Source organism: Melampsora larici-populina (assembly GCF_000204055.1).
Source record: "Melampsora larici-populina 98AG31 unplaced genomic scaffold MELLAscaffold_7, whole genome shotgun sequence".
NCBI lineage: Eukaryota > Fungi > Basidiomycota > Pucciniomycetes > Pucciniales > Melampsoraceae > Melampsora > Melampsora laricis-populina.
In genome coordinates this window covers 1897335-1920076 of record NW_006768771.1, presented here as the reverse complement: position 1 = coordinate 1920076, position 22742 = coordinate 1897335, and the positions used below count along the sequence as shown (strand labels likewise).

General features: G+C 42.5%; 5 protein-coding genes across 5 annotated transcripts; 1 reads left to right on the top strand and 4 right to left on the bottom strand.

The window, feature by feature from the left end:
• Positions 1-1778: 1778 nt before the first annotated feature.
• MELLADRAFT_95360 (uncharacterized protein) lies at positions 1779-2745 on the bottom strand (the record flags this gene model as incomplete). The annotated part of the gene is made up of 4 exons (XM_007406835.1): positions 1779-1826; positions 1915-2027; positions 2093-2303; positions 2386-2745. The coding sequence occupies 4 exons, from the start codon at positions 2743-2745 to the stop codon at positions 1779-1781; spliced, it is 732 nt and encodes a 243-aa protein (XP_007406897.1).
• A 1766-nt stretch (positions 2746-4511) lies between these two features.
• On the top strand, positions 4512-6054 carry MELLADRAFT_60978 (uncharacterized protein; the record flags this gene model as incomplete). Its single annotated transcript, XM_007406867.1, has 3 exons — positions 4512-4983; positions 5055-5836; positions 5974-6054. 3 exons carry the CDS (start codon positions 4512-4514, stop codon positions 6052-6054), a joined length of 1335 nt encoding a protein of 444 aa, XP_007406929.1.
• A 1080-nt stretch (positions 6055-7134) lies between these two features.
• Positions 7135-11479, bottom strand: MELLADRAFT_47419 (uncharacterized protein; the record flags this gene model as incomplete). Its single annotated transcript, XM_007406834.1, has 9 exons — positions 7135-7526; positions 7603-7869; positions 7937-8116; positions 8178-8599; positions 8665-9484; positions 9556-10416; positions 10493-10996; positions 11066-11146; positions 11269-11479. The coding sequence occupies 9 exons, from the start codon at positions 11371-11373 to the stop codon at positions 7521-7523; spliced, it is 3246 nt and encodes a 1081-aa protein (XP_007406896.1).
• Positions 11480-12968: 1489 nt separating this feature from the next.
• MELLADRAFT_42507 (uncharacterized protein) lies at positions 12969-18764 on the bottom strand (the record flags this gene model as incomplete). The annotated part of the gene is made up of 18 exons (XM_007406833.1): positions 12969-13414; positions 13473-13832; positions 13908-14322; positions 14394-14503; positions 14571-14842; positions 14922-15171; positions 15250-15332; positions 15412-15823; positions 15923-16155; positions 16217-16538; positions 16610-16718; positions 16797-16983; positions 17064-17233; positions 17409-17550; positions 17624-17708; positions 18085-18215; positions 18358-18492; positions 18595-18764. 16 exons carry the CDS (start codon positions 18085-18087, stop codon positions 13175-13177), a joined length of 3393 nt encoding a protein of 1130 aa, XP_007406895.1.
• A 950-nt stretch (positions 18765-19714) lies between these two features.
• MELLADRAFT_95356 (uncharacterized protein) lies at positions 19715-22549 on the bottom strand (the record flags this gene model as incomplete). Its single annotated transcript, XM_007406832.1, has 6 exons — positions 19715-19780; positions 19887-20182; positions 20282-20561; positions 20652-20753; positions 20833-21099; positions 21194-22549. The coding sequence occupies 6 exons, from the start codon at positions 22547-22549 to the stop codon at positions 19715-19717; spliced, it is 2367 nt and encodes a 788-aa protein (XP_007406894.1).
• Positions 22550-22742: the final 193 nt, after the last annotated feature.

Sequence of the window (22742 nt, the reverse complement as noted above, 5' to 3'; positions counted from 1 at the left end):
TGACTAGACAAATGGAGTTCTTCTAAAGGAATCTTCGATCACAGAATAAATGGGAGTAGTCTTGGAAAGAAATGTCGGAAGTTGCACTTCGTGGGCTTATCGGAAGAGGAACCGGCGTATCTAGACTGTATACAGTCAACTCCCTCTAAGTTGATCTCCCTGTAAGTGCATAATTCTCTATGTGCATAGGATTTTTTGCCGCCAAAAAGGGGTTTGCCAGCCAAAATGAGGTCTATAAGTGCATATTCCTTTAAGTGCATGAAAAAAACACCCGCCAAACTGTATGTAATTAGAGGGAGTTGACTGTATTAACAAAATCCAAGGGCCCTTCTTGCAAAGAAACATCGGCATGGGAAGTGAAAAGTTAATAACAATATCAAATTGATGTGAGCTTTGGCTCAATACATTCAAAAACAAAAGTGCCAAAGTCATGAAAAACGTACCTTTCAATGATGAGGACGTGCTGATCTGATGGTCTGAAGTTGGGAACAATCCGTCTGCTTGAAAGAAGAAGTCGAGTGGTAAGTCCAGGAAACACGGATATTGAGATCATACCTGGTCCTGATGATGAGGAGTAGGGAGGAGTGGAGGCTCAAGCCCTGGAGCCACGAACATGTGTTGAATACCAGTACAAACAAGACAGATGATGAAGCGTGAGAATCCAATTGTGAGAACCGTGTGAATCTTTGACAGGTGCCATTGAAGCGGGCTTGGACAATCGTGAACATGTGGTATGGTGGAAACAGAGAGATTCAGGCGCCTGAGAAACTAGTTTTTGGTCAAAATCTAGTTTTATTTTGAGTTTTGTCCGTTTGGGTTTTTGCCAAACTTACAGGGTTTTGCCCAAAATCTGCCGATAATTCTTGGAACGGCTGTAGCATATGGACAATATGAAAAAAGGGTCTTGCCAGTAGGAAGCAGCACTTTGACGGCTCAAGAGGAAATTCAGAAAACTTTGTGATCGCACTTTTTTTCCAAGTCCATTTTTTCCAAGTCCAATTTTTCCCTTCTAAATCTCATGACATCTCACCCCAGGAAGCCCACATTCAGAGTATACGCAGGCTTCGGGTTCAGAACTCCAGCGCAAGGAAAGAACAGCTACTGGCGCATTTGAGCTGTGGCTAATGGTCGTCGGACACGTACAATATTTTGACGGAGGTTCAATCGCTCAATTTTTTAGTGATGATAAACGCAATTTTTTATTACTCATTCATTTAGGTACAGCATCGAGAGATACAAACAGGCAAAATGTCGATCCTCTACTATCAATCACCGATCATCATCCATGAGGACCAATACGGGCGATAGCGAAAAAGAGGACATTAAAAACTTTGATATTTGCCCACTGAGTGACGAGGCTGTGGGTGCAAAGTTGCCCCAAAGGGTGCCACAGTCTCATCAAAGAAGTGGGCAGGAGAAGGGCAACGGGGATTGGGGAGGAATGTGAATGGGACTCGAGGTTGGGAATATAGGTGAAAATCATATTTGCATCAAAGACATACATATTATAATACACAGCCAGAGAGGATAAAAAGTTGTGACCACCGTGGGTAGATGCGAATGACTCTAGAGGAATTGAAGCCAAGCGCGACCTTAATCGAGGGACGGAGAAAACCTTGATCTGGGCCGTACATTTTGACCCCATCCTGACGCAATGGCATATGCCCTCAATCCGCTGTTAACCCTGCAAAGCCGAACTTCACAACAGGAGAGTTGACAAAGCAAGAACGGAGAGGACGGCCGGGAATTCGAGGAGGGGCTTCGAATGGGTCCATTGCTCAATCCTTGTCATGATCATCGTCATGAGATGCTTGTGCAGATGTCATCTTGATGAAAAAAGGTGAAATCAAGCCAAGAACGAAGAGTCAAGCTGAAATTCTGCGCCTCATAAAGACGAGTACGATGAGCACTAACAAGTTCAAGATAGTTGTTGGCTACCGGGCTGGTGGGATCAAGTCCATGAGCACGGTCAAAATAGGCTCGAGCGCGTCCAAAATACGCAGACGTGGAAATGGTAGCCATATATGCTGGTATTCAAGAGTGAAAGTGAGAGAAAAGACGAGTAGTCGACAGAAAAAAACTTGTGGCATACTTGGTATATTGACGACTTGCAGGTCGTTCATCTCATCGTCAGATGCAAGCGGCTGAGCAAGATAGAGAGCAAGCATGCCCGCGTACTCGTGTAAGCCAGCATGCTGAGAGTAAGGCGGAAGGGACAAGTACAGCTCTAACTCGTCAAGTGCGTGGCGATGACGGCGCAAAACGATCAACGTGCAGATATATTCAATCAGGATGTTGGAACACTGTGGGTGCGTTTGTAGAAGGAAAAGAGACATGGTTGAGATTTTGGGTTTGTTAGCAAGGGATAGAACGAGAAGTGCTAACCTCCTGAGGGTCAATGCTTTGACACGCCTTGAGATACTTGAGACTACTTTCTAGCTTTGAGGTTCGATCATCTTCATCTGTATCTACTTGTCTCGATGATGAGAAGAGGATACGAAGACCCAGATGCCACAGCTGACCAAAGTCGAGCTCGCGACAACGAATCAGAACTCGCCAAATGCGATTGGCGCGATCGTAATCGTGACGAAGGAGGCAAAGATGAAGTAGATCAAAGAGACGGCGGAGATGAAGCTTGCGCAGGCCACCTCTGATAGGATAGAGAGAATACCGATCAACGCATCGGCGGGCAGTGGGAAGCTCAAAGATGACGGAACAATGTTTGAGATCTGATGATGATATCATTGAGGTGGCATGTTATTCGTACGGAATTGAGGGTCGAGGTTGGCATATGGTTGGTCCCAGCGAGGCATGTAGGAAAACTTTTATAGGGGAGCGCTTCAGAACCACAACTCGGCCGTGTATCAAGCAATAGCCTCAAACATAAATATTTTAAAATGCGACTATGTACAGCCTGTATTTATGTGTTTAGCCAGTGCTGGGACATCAACCTACATCAACCCATGACTAGTACATATGTGTTTATATAGGTGAAGACAAACCCTTCGCTCAACGCCTCTTGTGTCCTGAATATGAGGTGACAGGAGGATGCAAAGGATGGCATTAACAGGCCGCATATAGTTCTCATATCTTGCAATTTTTTCTTGTTGCCATATCACAGGAGAAGTTTACTGAAGTGCTTGATGGAATGCAACAAATGCACTCGCAAGTCCACAAAGTTCCTCGTGCGTTGGGGCACCAAGATGATCATGTAGCAAAAATGTATGGAAAAACTGAAGGTGTTTACTGTGTCAGCTGAGCTTTAGAAATAAATCATAGATGTATAAAAGGCCAGAGATGGGCCAATCTACAAATTCAGCCTGAATTGGAGAAGTCATCTCCTGAGCGTTGGTGGTAGGCAGACGAGGTGCTTTTACCAAAAAACATTACGAATGTATGAAACTTTTCTGCTTGTGAACAGCATTCATTTGGGTTCGTTGTTTGCATCGAAACCATCTGCAGGACAATTGGATACGATGAGTTTGCTCTAGACGTCACGGTGATGGGTATAAAGCTTTGCAACCGCTGTAGGTTTTTAAATTGAACGAGGTGAGCCATTCAACGCCGTATTTGAGATCATTTCAAACATTGATGCACAGGAACTTGAAGCTCTTTTTTCCGAATGTTATCCAACACAGGATTGGATTGAGGATGAGGGGATTGATTGATATCACCTTTCGTCGTCAAAAGTGTCGTTCAGATTGTATCTTTACTAATCGACAATAATGCGCGTTGCCATCTCTTAAGCCTCACCTTGTGATCGGCGTCTGCATAGACATAAACTTCTCAGCTATCGAGTCTCGGTCGTTCAACGACGGCCACTGATTCTGTTGACACCTCGTTACAACAGTCTTCCTGGCTGATTCCGAGGGATGTCTCGTATAATCATTGTGTGCTACCGATCTCGAGATCAGCACACCACTCTTTTGAAAACAATGAAATCTCGACCAGATAAATTGTTGCCACATTTCCGTTTCCTCGAGCCGACAAGAGATGAGTAATTCAATTTATGTGATTATCCAACCTCCTGATTCATTCATAGTCGGTCACATCGACTTCTTGCTCCTCCTTGATTTCACGATTTGAGGTTCAAATATACACACGGAGGGGCTTGACAGTCGCTCATCAATATCAATATCATCCTTTTCCCTTTTACGTTACATTGACATGCCCTTACTCATTCGGCTTCTAGTTTGGCGCAAATAAAGTTGATAGTGATACAGAGCAGCGCATCTTCAAGCACCTGTTCTATTTGTTTCTGCCTTCAAGGTTACACCATCTTTTGAAGGCGATTGGCCTTTTGTTTCAAAGCAAGGAAAGGTGTCAGCAACGTTTGGCTGGCCGGACACTTGCCTGTGCAGCTCCACACTATCAAATCGCTACAAGTCTATGTTCAGTTGATGGCATGGCACTGTCTTCTATGGACGTGCTGCACATGTGTCTCGTTCTTCTGGTCAATATACGAGATTAATGGATATGTGGCACAGCACTCTCACATCGTACCTCACTCAATGACAAATGCGTTGTTACAAACTATCGTCAATCCCTCAATCAAAAACAAGGCATCCCAGTCAAACAAACTAGGCGAGGAGGAAGAGTCACTCTGGTTAGGCATAGACGCTGGAGGAACTGAGCAAACAGTTCACAACTCATCACCTATATCACACCGTCTCATCGCCAGAGGTTCGCCTTTCGCTGACATTCACTTAAAATCACCATCAACACCAATCACACGTCCCGTCGATTTAACTACAGCCAACTCGTCCGACAGTCACATCTCCCATGCGAGCAGTGGCGCAACCACCCCTATCGTTTCAACAGTTAAAGGGACGAATTCACCAGTCCGCACGACTTCTAAGGATACCATACCCAATAGGACACAAGGCCAGGACAGCACTACCGGAGAGGAATTCAAGTTGAAAGCGGACCCTGTCACAGCGGTACGGTCCAGTCCAAACACTCCCGGAAAACCTGAAAAGTCTGGTAAGCTTGCAAATTCGACGCACACCCATCTGACACCCCTCATCGAAATACTCGCTGACTTATTTTTGCAGCCCAAAAATCCGTTGTTGCAGGGAATCGAGAGAAGGCACTCAGTACTCAACCCCAAGCGCCGATCAAAAACGCGGTGGTGCCTCCCGCTTCCTCGACCTCTTCACCCGGCAGAAAAGTTGACGAGTCTCCATCCAGATCAACCAAAGAGTCAACTTCTACTCCGGCAAACAATCGCCATGCTCATGGAAACCTGGCCTCCAAAGACGTCTGCATGATCATCGCATCTTGCTTGGTCGTGATTGGATGTGGCATTTACCTCTTAATCCGAAAATTCAGACTGCTTCGCAAACCAAACCCGACCATCCGATCTGAGCGCTTGACACCTCCATCTTCTGGAAGCTCAAAGCATTCCATAACACCTTGGGTCAAGTTCGGTCATGAAAAATCTGAGCTCTCACCGGCTGCGCTTGAAGGAGGGGGTCATCATCCTATGTTTAATTCTGATGAGAAAGACAACGCACTAGGCGGAGAAACAACTGTACCAGATCCGGCTTACTTACAAGCTCGACCCAACCTTCAACGCCGTATCTTGCGACGACTAGCCGGTATCTCAGCAGCAACCTCGACCGCTGCTAGTGCGGCTGGGGGTCGAGTTTTGGAGTCATTTGTGCGTAGGCAAGTTCGGGACGATGCAGAAGCTCGGTTAGATGGAACTCAAGGTACCCATTCATCTGATAAGATGACAATGAACGAGAAGGCGGCAAAAGCAGAAGCTGGAACAGGATACATGCATCCACTCGGTGGTTTCGCTACCCTGCATAATTGGGGGTCGGAAAGTCAGGTAAGACGATTCTTCTTCAGCAAAGCTCAAGATATCTTGCTCTGCCATTGAAACTGATTTGTGGCCATCTTTCCGGTGCGTTGTCCATCCCTGCTAGTATTGGAAAAAATGAAATTCGGACTTCTCCCACTCATTAGTACTCTGAGTCATCTCTTGAAGCTATGCCAATCTATTTGTTCAAGCCTCTCCTTAACCCCAAAGCTACTGTTCTTCGATGACCAATTACATTTATTCAGCGAGGTATGAAGATGAAAATTTACAGAATGTAAAACTTATGACAATGAATTCTAATGAACAGATGCGCGCATCATTTTTGGTCTTTTGGTTATCTACTTTCATATTTTGTGTCAAATAACTCTCGGTTTGTTCATATCTTGAAAGCTTTAATTTGTTGCTTAATGTGTCAATAGGATTGTGTACGTATATGTGTGTACAAGAGTTGCGAGCCAACACCAAGTCTTAAAGCCATGACATAATAAAATCCCCCATTCAATGACCCAACATGGAAGCTTGAACACATTTAGCCATGACGCGCTGCTTGAATTCTGGAGGGTAAACACTAAATCAATTTTGTATAAGCAACTCTGAATCCATTGTCTGCTTGTTGGGTTTTGAGGGGAAAACCTTGGAGCTACATAAAAAGGTGACACATCACATTTCATCTTATTCATATGCTATATGAGTGACTCAATAACAAGTTAATCTTGCAAAAACTCACCAATATCTTGGTTAAAGACACCATCTGCTGGTGACCCTAAAAGACAAGCAGAATACCAAACTTTGTTGACTTCATGTGAGGCCCTTTAATACCTTGTGTTGTGCATATATGGATGATTTGAATTGGATCCCTGCTACAACAAAGTTTCTCGAAGGGTCACATGTTCATACTTTTCACTTTTACATCAGAGATGAAGGGAGATGGTGGCAATGATCTTGTCAGGTGATATGTTTGTCATTGTGCTTTCATAGTGGTTCTGTTCATCATTGGGGTATGATCTTAGCAAGTATCCTTGACCATCCTAAGCACCCAGACAATTCCTTCAACTTTCAATTTTTTGACTGAAACTGCCAGTGTTCTTTTCTCCTACATTCATCAAATGAGTAGCTCAAATATGAAATGTAAAATGTGAATTGAAGTTGAACTCAAACAGAGCAAAAGCCCAAGATTTGTAGCTCACTTAACTTCATAGGTAATTTTTGAATTTCCTCAATTCCTTCACTCTCATCATACATACCATCCACAAGACTTTAACCAGGGACATAATCTTGCGACGATCTGTCAAACAATCACACACATACCTCAACCAAGACCAACATTTCAAAAGAAGTCTTTTCCAATCATCCAAGCATGTATGTAGTCATCACAAATATTATCTTTCAGTGCTAAAAGAAATATTAAGAAAAGAATGTTCTCAATTCTACATCATAAATCTATTCTTTTTGCTGGTGGTATACTCTATACGCGTGAACAAGTGAGCTTTTTTAATTGATTCAAATGGATTGAGAACAGAAAAGAAACCAAGTACTCTATGTGATCATGATCATGATGATGATTCTAATTCAATCAATCATTTGACAAACAAAATGGAAATCACAAAACTGCAATGAAGAATGAAAAAGACTGAATGGAATGATCGACAGGGTGAGCTAGATATAACTCCCCCTTTTCACAGCCGTTTTGGTCTCAAAGCTGTCAAAGAAAGCCAATCCACATTAGTATTTGATATCACTGGTTACCTAAATGTAAAGCAAGACTAAAAACCTACATCCTCTTCATCACTTTCGATTCCAGCTTTCTTTCTGGCCATCCTCTCTTTCTTCTTCTTTCGCTCATCTTTAGAAGTCAATTTCTTGGCTTTCTTTGGAGCATCAATCTTGTTACCCAAGGCATCAAAGTGATCTTCCTCATCTTCTTTGCCTTTATCGATTCTTGGACCTGATCCTTGTCCTTCGGTCCAGTTGTGACCAGAGGCTTCAAGGTAACCATCTCTCATTGCCCATACTTCAGAACAGATCGATTCCGAGAATTCTCGCTGAAGACGGAAATAAACAGGGCTCTGTTAGTGTATATGAAATCAAAGACGGAAGAGGATAACTTACGTTGTGAGTGATCACCAAGACACCACCTTCAAATGTCTTCAATGACTCGATCAACGCGGCGAGCGACTCTCGATCAAGATAATTGGTAGGTTCGTCCAAGATCACCACATGAGGTCGTCGCCATGTAGCAGCAGCTAACACAACCTTGACTTTTTGACCTCCAGACAGACCACGCATTGTCTACAGGCGTATCAAAGTTAGCTAAAGTAAGACATTCAAGGATAAAGATAGGAATACTAACGTTGTGAGTAACAAACTCAGCCTCAAGACCAAACATAGACATGTGGTTTTCAATTTCCTTTCGGACCAAGGGTCTCAATAATCCAGCCTTTTGAGCTTCACGACTATCAACTTCAATAATCTTCTTCTCGAAACCTCTCTTGATCAACTCATCTCTTGCAAGCCAGATGTTCTCTGATGAGGACAAGCCTTTGAAAGAACATTCATACTCGAAGGATTGTTTCAATTTCTTTCGGTTGGTAATGTCTTCGATGAATCGTTTTTGGCCTTCGACTACCACTACTCCACCTTCCTTCATCTTCTTCTCTTCCTCTGCAGTCAACTGTCGGTTGGCAGCTTGCAATTCCTCGATATCTTCTCCAGTTTGGTATCGGTTGAGGAGGTACTGGAGCGGGGTGTCGTCTAGATGGTTATCGATGTGGTCTGGATGATAGAAATACGATTCAGAAGGTGTGCAGAGACACGTCACGAGAGATCGAGAAACTCACGGAAAGCATGTTGGGCAACGTATCCAATGACCAAGTTAGGATGCTTCCATACATCACCACCCTTGTTCGGTTCGAGTTGACCAATCAATAACTTCACCAAGGTAGATTTACCAGCTCCATTGGGACCCAAGACGGCGACACGCGAACTGAGGGAGACTTGCAGGGTAACATCGTACAATTGTTGAGCAGGAGAGCCAGGGTATTGGAATCCGACTTTCCTCATCTTCATCAGCGCCTTTTCCTTGGTCTTGACACCATCTAAGAAAGGTGGGTCAGGGAACTTGAATTGATATTCTTCAAGAGCTGAGAGTTCGTAATAGGCCTTGGCCTCCGGTACACGTTGAACAAAGGCTTGCAAGTTACCAGGATAACGTTTGATCTTGAATCGGTTCAAGTGAATGATGTCGGTACAAACATTGTCCAAGAAGCCTGAGTCGTGAGAGACGATGATCGAGGTACAAGTCTCAAGAGACTTCAAGTAGTCCATCAGCCATTGAACGTTGAGCACATCCAAATGGTTGGTAGGCTCATCAAGCAGCAAGATATCGGCCTTGAAAAGAATTGCTCGGGCAAGAGCAAGTTTCATCTTCCAACCACCAGAGAGTGATCCGATGGCATGTCCTTGTCGGTCCGGAGAGAAACCGACCTCAGCTAGCGCCTTGGATTTCTCGTCTCGAGTGGCTTGGATACGGGTGTCAGAGTCTATCCAATCAATGATTGCAATCTCGGCCTCGGATCCGTCAATATCGTGTTCAACGTAGAATGTTCGAACTTCATCGGGGGACGGAAAGCCTTCAACTTGTCCGTTGTGGATGGCACGCTAGTGAACACAGAGGGCGGATAGCATTCATCAGTGCCAGGTGTGAAAGAGTATAAAGATACAAAACATACCATGAGAGTAGATTTGCCAGAACCGTTTCTTCCACAAAGCCCATAACGGTGACCTCGCTTCAATCGTAAAGTGGCGGTGTTGAGAAGAATCTTGGCTCCGTAAGCAAGAGAGAAGGTACAGTTACACAAGTCCTCGCCCTCTTCTTCATCTTCAAATACTTCAACGACGTCACCTTCTTCCTTGGCACTTTGCTCGAGCACTTCTCGTACGACACCTGGAGCTTTCTGAACGGCAATTGTAGGATCGAAGGCCAAGGTGACATATGGGACAAGGGCGGACTCCCACTCGGTGAGCTCGTAGTTACGAGCGTTCACTAGCGCAGCTCCGATCTCAGAGATAAAGATGACAAGGGGAGAGTCTGTGCTGGTGGCGGCCCGTTGGCTGCTACCACCGGCCTTCTTGATGGATGCGACAAATGCCTTAGCCGTGTCAGCAGGAGAGTGCTTCTTGAAAGGCGGCATGTTGGTTCCATCAGAGTCGGCTGGGACTTTTCCGACCTCACGGACGGTTGCGATGGCTTTGTTGACAACACCACGCGCTTCAGGATCACCGGTGACATCGGCCATCTTCATGAGGGCGGGAAGGAGTTGGGGAATGAAGGGTCGGACAGTGACCTCCGAGTCGACAAGTTTGGCCATGTTGTCCGTGATCACGGCGACTTTACGCTTGGTAGGTGTAGGTCGCTCGTTACATCCTCTTGTAAGAAGAGGTACCATGAGAGAAAGCGTTGGTGCATCGACTTCGGATACGAAAGTGGTAGCAGCTAACAGCTGGATACACTTTGGTACTTCTTCGACCGGGTTGATCAAAGCAGAGATCAAAGCAGGAATGAATTTTTCGATATCCTTGTTCGATACCAACTGAGGAAGGGTGTAAAACAAAGAGTCAGTCTTGAGGCTAAAACTGGAGGATACAAAGAGAGGAGCAAATACTAACAGCACAAGCCCTAGTCAAAGAGGCACGAGCTGCCTTTTTGACATCGGCTTTCGTATCCCAGATGGCAGCAGCCAAAACAGGTACGATGTCGGGCATTGCTTTGGACATTTGATCGGCAGAACTGACGACAAGCTCGTCCAAGATTTCGAGAGCACCAGTCTTGACTTGCCATTTACCGGCATTGGCGATTTGAGTGAGTAAGACGGGGAGAATCAAGTGCAAGGCCCATGGGGTCATGATCTTGACGAGGCTCTTGAGAGCGGCGAGGGCAGAATCACGGACGACCGGAAGTTTGTCACCGAGAACCTCCAAAAGCTCGTTAAGTACCACCGAGTCGCTGTGAGTGAAAACGAACGGTTCGACAGCATGACCAACGCCAGCTTCGCACAAACTGCTCAAAAGTGTGCAGGCACCCTCACGAGCGGTGGCGTTTTTCTTGTCGGTCAAACCTTTGACGATCGCGTCAGAAAGACCGAGACGAACAAAAGCCTGGGGACCTTCGATCTAGAAAAGTTTTTGAAGTCAAAATAAAGTCGGACAAGAAATAATTTTGATGAGACCATGATGACTTACTTTGACAATGTTAACTAACTCGCTTGCAGCGCTGTCGCGGGCAGCTTTGTCAGTGTTGGTGAGAAGGACGTTGATGTCCATCTACGGTGAAGATAAGGTAAAAAAACTGATGTAAGAGATCGAATCAAGAGGAAAAACAGGAAAAGGAAAAACAGGAAAAGGTTGACCCGAATTTAAAAGAAAAGGAGAAAGAAGAGTCTGACCTTGGCTTCAGCCTTGGAACCATCGGCTTGAGCAGCAGCAGCAGCGTGACTGCCTGGGATGTCTTCAGGGTTAACTCGAGCGGGGGTAGGTACGGCTGATGCCATTATGAATGTGGTGTTATGATAATCTAATGCAGTCTATCTGTAGAGTAAGAAGGGAAGGAGGAATGGTTGAGGTAGCGATCTGAAGGAGAGGGTGAAAGAGAGAGAGAAGAGACCACTCTTGATTGAGTTCAGTTGGTGGGTGAATGAAAATTTGCAACGACCTGTATTTCCGATACAGGGCAGAAACCTAGTTACAAGTCAACTTACCTAATACATACCAAGGCAACCACTGGAATAATTACATATGCACATCTACGGATTCGGTCCGAGCTCACCTTTTATTCATGCCACATGGGCACGCTTCAAGAACCCGCCATTGATGTTTGATCAGCGGGTACATAGAGTTGATTATTCTGGGGATCTTTGGTTCCTGGAGGAGACAGATGAATTCTACAGGTAAGGTCCACATCAACAAAACCAATTTATCACAGAAAGCATACCTTTGGAAGCTTTGAGCATGTTTTGAAATATGTACTGGTCTATCATACTTGAAGTTAACCCCACCTTTCTTTGACTTTCAAGTTGTTCTTTCCTCTGATTTATACTTGATCTTCAAAACAGTTCCCTTTGAACCAAGTGTCAAAAGCTAGATGATTGGAATGATACCCAGAAATTATCTTAAACCACTTCCTCTCAAATTAGTCTTGTATCTTGAGGATACTTATATTTAAATAGACCCTAAGAGACAATTTTTATGTCTATTGGCATTGCCATTTTGTACAAATACCTAGAAAGTATGTTGATTCTGATTTTTCAAAACTTGAAAAACTGTTGACATAAGATGTTGAGGTAGAAATTTGTACCACAATAATACCTTGAAGTTAATCCTGATATGTAGGAGTATTAGAGAAGAAGCTCTTATATAGATCACATTCAATTTTCTTCATGCAACACTCAACTAATATCTTACAAAGACTCATCTCATGGACCAATTATCCATCTTTATCTTCTTAAACTCTATGACACAATGACTTCTTACTTTATCTTTTAATACCAGATTGAATTTCAACCCATAGTAATACCTTACTGCTTTGATGAGTTTGATCCTTTGAATACCTTACAAAATGTTGTATGTATCAGTGAGCCTGAGGGCTGATCAAAAGTTCTATCAACTCACATTGAGACCAATTTTCTTTTTCTTTTGAGAAATTCAGATAGATATTATCAAGTTACCTATTCAAACAAGATATCTCAATTAGAGCTTCCATAAAATTCAACTCTTTTTTCCTTGAGTTCAATCACCTCAAGATTCAAAAACACAGTTTTACTCGTATGCAAACTTGCAACAGAGCATCTAGATTTAATTTTTATATATACTATGCATATACTAACCCAGCAAACCTAAAATCTTTAAACTTTGGTTACCAATCCCTTTCCTTCCACCTTTTCCACCATCTAAACCCAAATAAATAAAAATCATCGAAGAAGAAACACTCCATTATTTTTTGTTCATTTTCCCTTCTTCTCTTTTCAGTTGCACTTAACCCTCTTCTGTTTAAAAAAAAACGACAATCACCACACACCCACCCACCCACACACAGACACATAAAGAAACCAAACAATCAACAAAAAAAAACAAATTGGACGAAAAAAAAAAACAATAAAAAAAAGTTACTTTTTTTTCTTTTTGAAGATACACAACAATCACAAAAAAAAGAATAAAGAAAAGTTTCGCATCAAGTGAGACAATCAAACCAAATCACATAAAATAAACGGAGAAGAGCATTCAGATAGAAGACAGAGAGAGTAGACATCAGGAAGAATCAAATCAAAATGAAAACAATCATCAAAAGAAAACGAATTATTTAATATAAACTGCCTTCTCTAATCCGACTGCTTTTCTACTCCTATCTAAATGATCTATACCAAGTAAATCTCCTTTAGACCATTTATGATCAAAGATTACATCACTGTCCAAGATATAACTAGGTTTCGTATACGTGTTAAATTGTGCAATCGAAAATTTCATCTTGTTGATCTCTTTTTCATTGATTCCTAATCTGATCCTTAATCTTTCTTTCGTATCGGTAAAGATCTCTCCCTATGACACAACAATATCAGTATCAAAAAGGAAGAGGGGAGAAAAGGAGATTACGAACAGGTTTGATTAAAAATTTGAAGGGGATCCCATGGTGACGAGTTTGTTCTTTTTGGAAATGATAAACATCAATCAACTTGCCACCCCCATTACCCGCACCACCACTGTCCGTAAGTCCATTGCCATTATCTTCATTACCAACGATTTCTTCTATTTGAACTTCTTCTGCATAAATATCCTCCACATCGTTCACATCTCTAAGGATCTCACCCCCTGCAAAGATCTTCTGGATCCGACCTTCATGAATTGTGAATAATTTAATCTTGCCAGTTGAATTTTCTGAAAACTTGACTAGCGTTGATAGTTTGTCAGCTACGTCATGCATGGATGATGTCTTGGGCATCAAGAATGAATGTTGCCCCTGTTTTGTCAAATCCACAGATCCGAATCAACCAACTCCTCTTTACTTCAGGTCTTAAAGAGAGGAAACACCCACCTCATCACGATTGTGCGCGCCAGTCCATGTAACTTTAACGTTCCGCTTAGTCTCAATCTCTGCAATACTCATCTCCAACAACTCATAGAACAATACATTGCTAGGTGCATTGGTGTAAGAGCTTTGAATCATATCGGCCACCGTGCCTTGTGCAGACGCTCGTCTAATTACTGTCTTGGGATTGCCTTGATGACTGTTGGTAAACCTCAACTTCATTGGATCATGATTCAATTTTTCCCCGACCCTTGATGCCATCACATCGTACGTCATTTTCTTTGACAACAGCAGATCAAACTCGGCACTTGATGTCATATCATCGTATCGAGGTTTGAATTGAACCAATACTCGATTTGTGAAGAAATCGTAGAATTGAGGGGGGTTGACGTAGTGTTGCTGTTTCTCAAGGTCCAAATGCCTGTGGAAAATGAAAGATGAGTGAAGAGATGACGGATTGAATGCGTTCGCGAGATCGAATCTGCAACTTACTCTTTGTCCGAGAGCTCGATTTGAAAACAAATTATGTCTCCATCTTGAATCTCACTCTGAAGAAACGTGGCCTTGGGTTTCATCGGATCAATCATCCCCGGTTTGATTTCCTGTAGCAAAAGCACACTGTGTTAATTTCACAAATAAATCACGGCTAACGAAGAACTAAGGACAAACCTCATAAAGCTTCAATGGTGTATTTTCGGGAAAGTTCATCCTCCTATTTATGGCTGGAATGACATCCCCCACTTTTTGATTTCGATAAACATAGAAATGCCCAACACCTGCCAGAGTTTGACCCGTGACATCGAAATACTTGACAAAAATCATCAGGGGCGAATCTTTGGGATCAGATGGAGTCAAACCGTCTGGAGTCGGGTCAAGAACTTCTAGATATAATTTCAAGTCGTGTGCCTTGGATGCCATCTTGTCTCGAACTACTTCCATAGCTATCAAAGCCGAATGACAAGAGAAAATCAGTACATGTGAGGTTTTTGTCCCAGTCCTCAAACAATGCGTGAACTCAACTCAATGTCGGATCGCTCTCTGACACCACTGTATCAGGTCTTACAGTCTTGTTTTGACGATTCACCAAGACCCACAGTCGAATCTGATGAGGCTGGTATCCAAGATCTTGTGCAAGTTTCGATTTGAAATCTAGGAAAGGTTGTTGTTTGGCGACTCTGAACGTAGGAAGCTCAGATGGTGGCATGGTCCGGTCATCAAATAATGCCAAGTCGAATCCCTCATGGGCTCGGAAGGTTTCATCTGTGATGATCTACGATTTTGGTAGTTGAATGTCCTTGAATTAACAAAGTATCACGTTGGTCTAAAAACAATCTGTATGAAGACCTACTTTGACAGTCAAATAAAGATGCATCTCCTCCTTTTCTCGCTTCTTCTTGTCCTGTTCTCGCTGCTCTTTCTCGAGCCTTGATTCTACATATGAGATGGGAGTAAGCAAAATTGCCCGAAAGTGACACTCGTTACTAAGAAAATGGAGAGGAGCATCACTCACTTAAGTGTGTTGGTGTATCGGCTTGGCTGATAGGTGCCAGTATATCAGCAGCAGCCGATTCTCTCACATAGACCAACATGTAAGCGTTGGTGAATCTTTTGACTCCAGTACCTTTTCCACCATTTTTCCCGCCTCCGTTCACTACCGGGGTACCATTGATGAACTGTTCGCCACCAAAGTTATCTTCAAGGACTTCCTTGTCAGTCACCGGTGTTACTCGATCATCGTCAAATTTATACCATTTTGATTCGGGATGAGGTTTGATGAGTACAAAGTAATGCCCGCCATGGACATCTCCTGAATGGACCAGAACCCCGTGTAAGCGATATCGCCAGTTGTTAGTCTTGTCTGCCGAGTCGTCGAGATAAGGTGCTAGGTCCAGTTGTAAGGGGAACTCGTGTCGATCATTAATCTAAGTCAGTCAGGAAAAACACCCAATAATCAGCTGAGCGTTTCTCGAATCACACCCACGTAGCGGCAACGATGATAAGACGGTCAAAGGAATACTAACTTTGACTTGTAAGTCACGCTGGAAGTCATACTCGAAGCGCTTGAGATGTAAGTGAAGCACGGGTGGGAATTCCATGAAGATCGTTCCTTTCTTTGCATCTTGAAGTCCAAAATCGTCACCTGCGTGATATTTATTATCGCCGTCCATCATCTCAGGTGTCACGTAGGCTTCGAATGATTCCTGCAGATTCTTGAATGGTCGACCTTGCAGATCTTTAATATCGAGCTGAATATCTGTAATTCTCAAATTCGTTCATCAGTGCTCAAGCTAACAAACCTATGTGGAAGTCCTTACCTAAAAAGCTTTCCTCCCTGCTACTTTCATAATCGACATTGATACACTTAAGGTAAGTTTTGTACTTTCCAGCAAAGAGATGTTGGATTGCTCCGTCTGCTGGGGTACCCTTCATCTTGCTCTCAAGTTTATCTTGTAAAACACGTGAAAATTCTTGTACATCATGCTGCAAAAACGCGTCAAGAGATTTCCAACCGAACGATCTCGTCAACTCTGTTGTACCAACAGGCTGATCTGAAGTTTGAAGTTGATAAAAGACTCGTTGGAGGGCCAGAGGAACCGAGTCTACACCGTCATTTTCGGTAGGAATTTGATACACTGCCTGTAAAATGTGTTCATTTGCATGTATATGAGATCTCTCGAATTTCTGCTAGGTCTTGCAAGAACACGTACCTTTCGGAAGTAATTTGTCAGGAAAAGGGACTGAAGCAAAGAGTTCATATAACATGTGGCGCCTTGATTTTTCAACCCCACGTAGCCAGTCTCTTTCTTCGAATCGTAGCTAGATATCACAGGGTATCAACTTAATACTCTGTTGTCTTTCGCAGGCCATCAGTCAAACGACTTTTGAGATACTGACTTGATAAAGTTATGCCACAGCACACCCGTCTCATCTTTGAGTACCCTGACATAGGCAGTGATCACAGTCTCGTCGTTTTCAATGATTGGCTTCACCCGAGAATCCGCAGGACCAAACAATTTGCGAAGCTCAACAAATCTCGTGAATCCCCAATCTTGTTCTTCATTAGTGAATCTATGCTGTGCCTCTAGAATCGCAAGGTGAAATCACGAATGTCTCAGCGGAACAAGAATCGATCCGGACACTTGATCAATGTGGTGAGCTTACGAGATTGGATATAACAGGTGCCATCATGAGGATTTGAGATGGCCAATGCAAACTGCGCACAGACGTGCCATCCCTCGGGCTGTTTTTTGGGATCACCATAGTTGAGATAAATTGACACCATATCATTTGCCTGGCCGTTCGAATTACCTTGTGGAAAGAGAAGTATGTTCCTGTACAGATTAATATGTTTGATTGAAGGGAGAATATATCAGTTAAGAGGTTCACGGTCAAGGGATCACTAATATTGATCTTGTCAAGCGTTTGGACCGATAGAGGGTCATTTCATGTCGTTGGGCTAGCTTAGGAAAGGGAAAGGAGATACAATGTGAGGGGAATGTTACAAACCACTCATGACCACCGGCTGTGAAAGTTTCACTGGTGGTTCGTTTAGGTAGCTTCCGATAGTTTGGTATCTTCCAGCTATGTTTCTTGAAGTCCTCAACCGGATAGCCAAGTTCGGTCAAATGCTTAGCCGCAAAAGCTTCGGCTATTGTTGATAAAAGAGAGGAAAATGTTACTTGTATTGATTTTAGACAAGTTTCAACCAGATAAAAACGTACGATCGTCTACTGAGACTGTTTCGACCTCTAGAGTTGGAGAAGCCATTGAATCTTGTACGATCGTCGACGGTCCTTCGAGTGGGTCCTGATGAGGCGATTCGATAAGGATGTTGAGAATTTGAGGAGAAGGGTAAGATGAAATATGAGATCAGTAAGGATGTGATAAACGGATGCTGGATGAGCTTGTGTGAGGATATTTCTTGGAAAGAGCGTTTTGAGTGAGTGCGAGTTGAAAAGATAGCTTGGACGTTCAATATTCAATCGACGAGTTGACAAACGCCTATATAAAAAGGTGACCTGAGAGCCAAGGCTTATATTGTGGTGCGTGAAAATGATCGAGATTGTATGAGATGAACGGACTGAGCTCGATCATCGCGTGTGGTTGTAGGTGAGTGATCCGATGATGGAGCAACTGACTCAAATGTGAATCGGAAAGGAGAAAGCCAGAACAAACCACTGACCATGATCTATGAATGAGATGATTGTGTGGATGCGTCCAACCAAGTTGAGTGCACAAGACAAACAGTTGGTGATAGTTGAACTGCTTGGATTGAGAAGGGGGTTGATAATATGTGGATCGATACGGGGAAGACTGATTGATTTATACAGATGAAAAGGAGATCAAAACAAATGGTCAGCAAGGATTAGTAAGAATCTCGTTGGTGGCGGCTGGAGTCAGTCAATCAGGTTGATGGGTTGTTGGACGGAAAACAAAGTCAAGTAGAATGACATACCTTGGTCTTGATTTCTATTTTAGTTCTTAATGTTGAAATATGAATTTGGTTTGATGGTCAAGGTCAAGCGGTGTCAGTGAAGTGGTTTTGGTGATGATGATGACGGTGTTGATGTTAGTTTTGGTGATGTTGGAACTTGGTGGTGATAATTGGTGGATGGTGGTCAATGGGTTTTGATGAGATAGTATCAAATGGGTTTATAAAGGTTTTTTTAGCTAGGATATCTTAAGTACATACCTGTTTGCCTTCGATCGATCGATAAGTTGCTGACCTTATCAGTTCCTTGTTCGAACACTCTGTGTTGGTTTAGTTTTTGAGGTTGAAGGTAGTTGATGGATGATACTTGGAGCCTGATAAGTTTTTCTTCGATGTAGTTGATAGTCTTGATTTCTTTTGATTGACCATCTGCAGTGCTAATGAGTCAATGATAGAGTGGTCAAGAAGAACTTCAATTCGTTCAAAACCTTCAAATTAGTTCAGTGAGGTCACCAGTTTAATCTCATTTTAACAATTTTAGTTTTGTTTGACAGCTTAAATGACTAAATTAAGGTGACCTAAAGCGATCGGTAACATAACAATGCCGATTTCAACGACCCTGATCTCACACTGGCAGTGTTTGCAAACTCTGGCTCAATGCAATTTATTTGTTTATATCTGACACTTTGAAGTTTGAAATTGAGGCAATCCATTCAGAGTTTTGTAAAGATGATATCATGCATTTGGGGTTCACATCTATTTGGTGGTTACTACTCTGCGAAACAAGTCTACCTACAAGTGAAAGAGATGTTAAGATTATGTACCTGATGATTTGATTACAAATTCTGCATAAAGCGCACTGCTTTTAGCTGGTCTACTTCTGTTCAGCTTCCTGATAAACCATCGTGTGTTAAGAAGCACAACGAGTTGTGAAAAAGAAGCATTGGTCAAAATCCAGTGAATAACATCTCACGAACCCAAGATACATTTCACAAAAAAATACTAAGATAAGAAAAGTTAAAAAGTATAAAACCATCGGAAAAAGAAAGGGAATCAAAATAAAAGAAACATCCAAAGAGATAGAGAGAGAAGGCGTAGAATCGAAAACGTGATGAATTGAAAAATCGAAAACGTGAAGAAGTGAAGAAGTGAAAAATCGAATATGTGAAAAAGTGAAAAAGTGAAAAAGCGAGAAAGTGAAAGAGAAACAGAAAAGAACAGAAAAGTGAAAATCAAGAAGATCAGTGAGATTTACAAATGATGGATGGTTTAAATTTTTTAAATAGTAAAGAGAATGATAAGAAAACAAAAAATAAAGAGCTAGTCAGGCAAAATAACAGAATATGAAAAGTAGGCCTGTTAAAGGTTGTACCACAGAAGATCAAGGGAAATGGATGTTAGCGAATCCAACTTCCGAATACCAATTAAGACATTCCTCGACGTCCCTCTATGAATCCATCCAAACAGGCAGCAAAGAAGAAGAATGATGAGAATCAGCTTGTTTGCTTGTAATCAAAGCACTCGAGGTGTAAGGAGGCTCCAAAAAGACTTACAGCAGAGACTCTTAATGCTTCACAGACTTGGTTCATGGTATCATTCACATCAATAAACTTCCATACCCATAACTCCGAATGTTCTTCTTCAATCAATAACTTCTTTAACGTATCTTGAATATTTTCAGAGGTCATAATCGTTTCATCTGTGATATCTTTCGATGTATCTAATAACTCATCCTTCTTCTTTCGTGAATCTTGTTTCTTTTCATAATATCCAGGTTCGACTTCTACTAAAGCTAAGTATAATGCGATCACGCAAAATACTGCCGGATTAAAGGCAAGGAATTCTTGGACTAGAACGATATCAAGTTGTTCGAAATCAAACTCGTCAGTCTTCTGTTTTGATATGATTTGTTCAAATCAAATTCAATCCTTTATACATTACTACTCACCTGTTGTTACTTTTTCCAAAGCCAAATCAAACTCATGCATCACATCAGGCCAATCCCAAACTCCATCCGAATCAATCTCCTTCACATTCTTCTGTTCATCATAATATCTTAAACTTTGTCCCACATTATAATAATTCTTTCGAAGGATATATTCAGGAATTGAACTGAGTATGTTCAACGTTGGAACCACATTGATAAGTTCTTCGAGAAATGCGTGTGGACAATCGAGCCATAATCCACCGGCTACTGGGTAAGAAAATAGAATAGCTCTTTCTGCCATCTAGTTTAAATTCAAGGAGATTTCAGTCAGTGATTGTGGCTCGAAGAAGAACTGGAGAAGCAATTAAAGAGAAAAAGGATTAATAATCACAATCAGATTCTCCGGAGTTACTTTGAACGAGCCAAAGTTCGTCGTCTGACAAAAGCTTTTGAGCTGTACAGTGAAGAGCGGCTTGCAAAAATCAAAATGCCACTGTTGTTCAAAGATCACGCGATAAGAATACGGATGAGTAATGTACAAAAAAGATAGGTACGGAAGCAGAACAACATACCTTGGTGGCCAATGTAAGAGATGCCATTGCGGTAGCAGCAATCAATTTACTCTTCTTTCTTTTTTCTCGTGAAGTCTCAACGTTTTCCTTTTTCTTTGATTGTGAGTGACGACCTTCTTTCAGTGGTACGTCTGAATCCTCTGTACTCTTTGACTGATCAGGACTTGAGTTGCCAGTTCTAGAACCCCAGTAAAGCGAGAAAAGAATGCTGGCATGGTATCGAACTTCTGGAGTGATGTTGGGATTAGTCGTGGTGCTGGTGTCAACCTAGAAAGGATGTCAATACAGGCCGACTGTCAGTATACTGCTACATCAGAATACGAAGAACGCTGACTAGAAGGAAAAAGAAATATCTACACACGAGATGAAGCCATCTGATTCCTAACATTCGCTCGTCTTTTGATAATGTACATCTTACTTTCCCCACCTTCCTCCTTGACTTGCCCCTTTTAGATTTGTTGCCCTCGTCAGTAGAAACCTCTTCAGCAGAGTTTTCAGGCGGACTATCTTGACTGAGGAAAGATTCAGTATCATCATACTCAAAATCCACCTTCCTCTGTTTAAGAAGCATTGTACTCAAGCGCTCCAATGAGATGTTCACACCAGACTTGACTACTTTTGGATCGCGCGTAGTTTTGTTAGACTTGAGAGTTGGATCATTTGATGGGAGTGGTAAAACGACGTCATGGTCGAAAAACGTAGAGACTTTCTTGGACGAGGAATCAACTTTCAAAAAACGATCTGATGCCACTTTCGAACCTTTTGGAGAAACTGATTCGGCAATGTCTGTCGAGTCGTTCACAAATGGCGAGTGAATAAAACTGGGTGGGCTAGCTATAGTGGGTACGATGCTGAGGTTAGTGCTGCAATCTCGAGGGGCGCCGCTTTCAGTATGCCTGGATCGTCCATTAATCAACACATGATCATCCTCATCATCATCACTATCCAAAAACTTAGCACTTTCCGCGTCTCCTTGTTCTAGCTTGATGAATGAAGAGCCTAGAGAGTCGCCGTGTTCTTCACTTTCAAGTAGCTCATTGAGACGTCGAAGATTTTCTTCATTCAACTCTTGAACCTGTCTCCATTCAAATCCATTCGGTGCCGTTTTCTCCACCTCAGACTTGTCCGTTAAACCTTCTTTGACGGTGAAGAGAGAAGGACAAATAGTTAAGATCTTCTGACCGTCCGTACATTTGATTTCGACTGGTTGAAGACTTTGAGCTTTACTCTCACTACCTGACCTTAACCTATTAATTGGTCTTGACTGTACTTTAGTTTCTAATAGATCATCAATACTCGGGACACTGTTCTTATTGCTCGAATCCGGGGACGGTTGGAGTATTTGGATGGCTTGGTTAGGAGACCAAGCAAATGGGTCAGAAAGTTTTCTTGGCGGGACGCTGATAGGAAGACTTGGATCGATTTGAATTGCATTTAAGCAAATTTCACCCAAAGGTTTTCTGGAATCGAGTAAGATCTCACTTCCATCGTGACTATAATGAGATTTATGTGGATTTTCTTCCGAAGGGATTAAAGGTGTTAAACATTCTTCTGAAATACCGGAATAAGAACTAAACGAGGTATTTGCCGAATCGACAGAGTCCTCTAAACTTTCTTGCCGAACACGTTCATAGAAGTCAGGCACGGGTGAATCTACGGTGATTTGTCCAGTTTTGTCGATGATGCCGGGCAGCCGGGGTGGCGACACGTAACTCATGATGACCAGAAAGATTCAGCCGAATGAATGCAACGATCGGTTGCAATGAATAGATAAGTTGACAACCTGATGGTTGAATGCCTAGGAAATTTAAAAGTCTGAAAATACGACGAAGGGGAAGGGTGGAAGGCTCTCAAAAGATGAGATGGATTCTCTCAGTTTTACTTATGAACGGGAATTCATCAGTTCATCA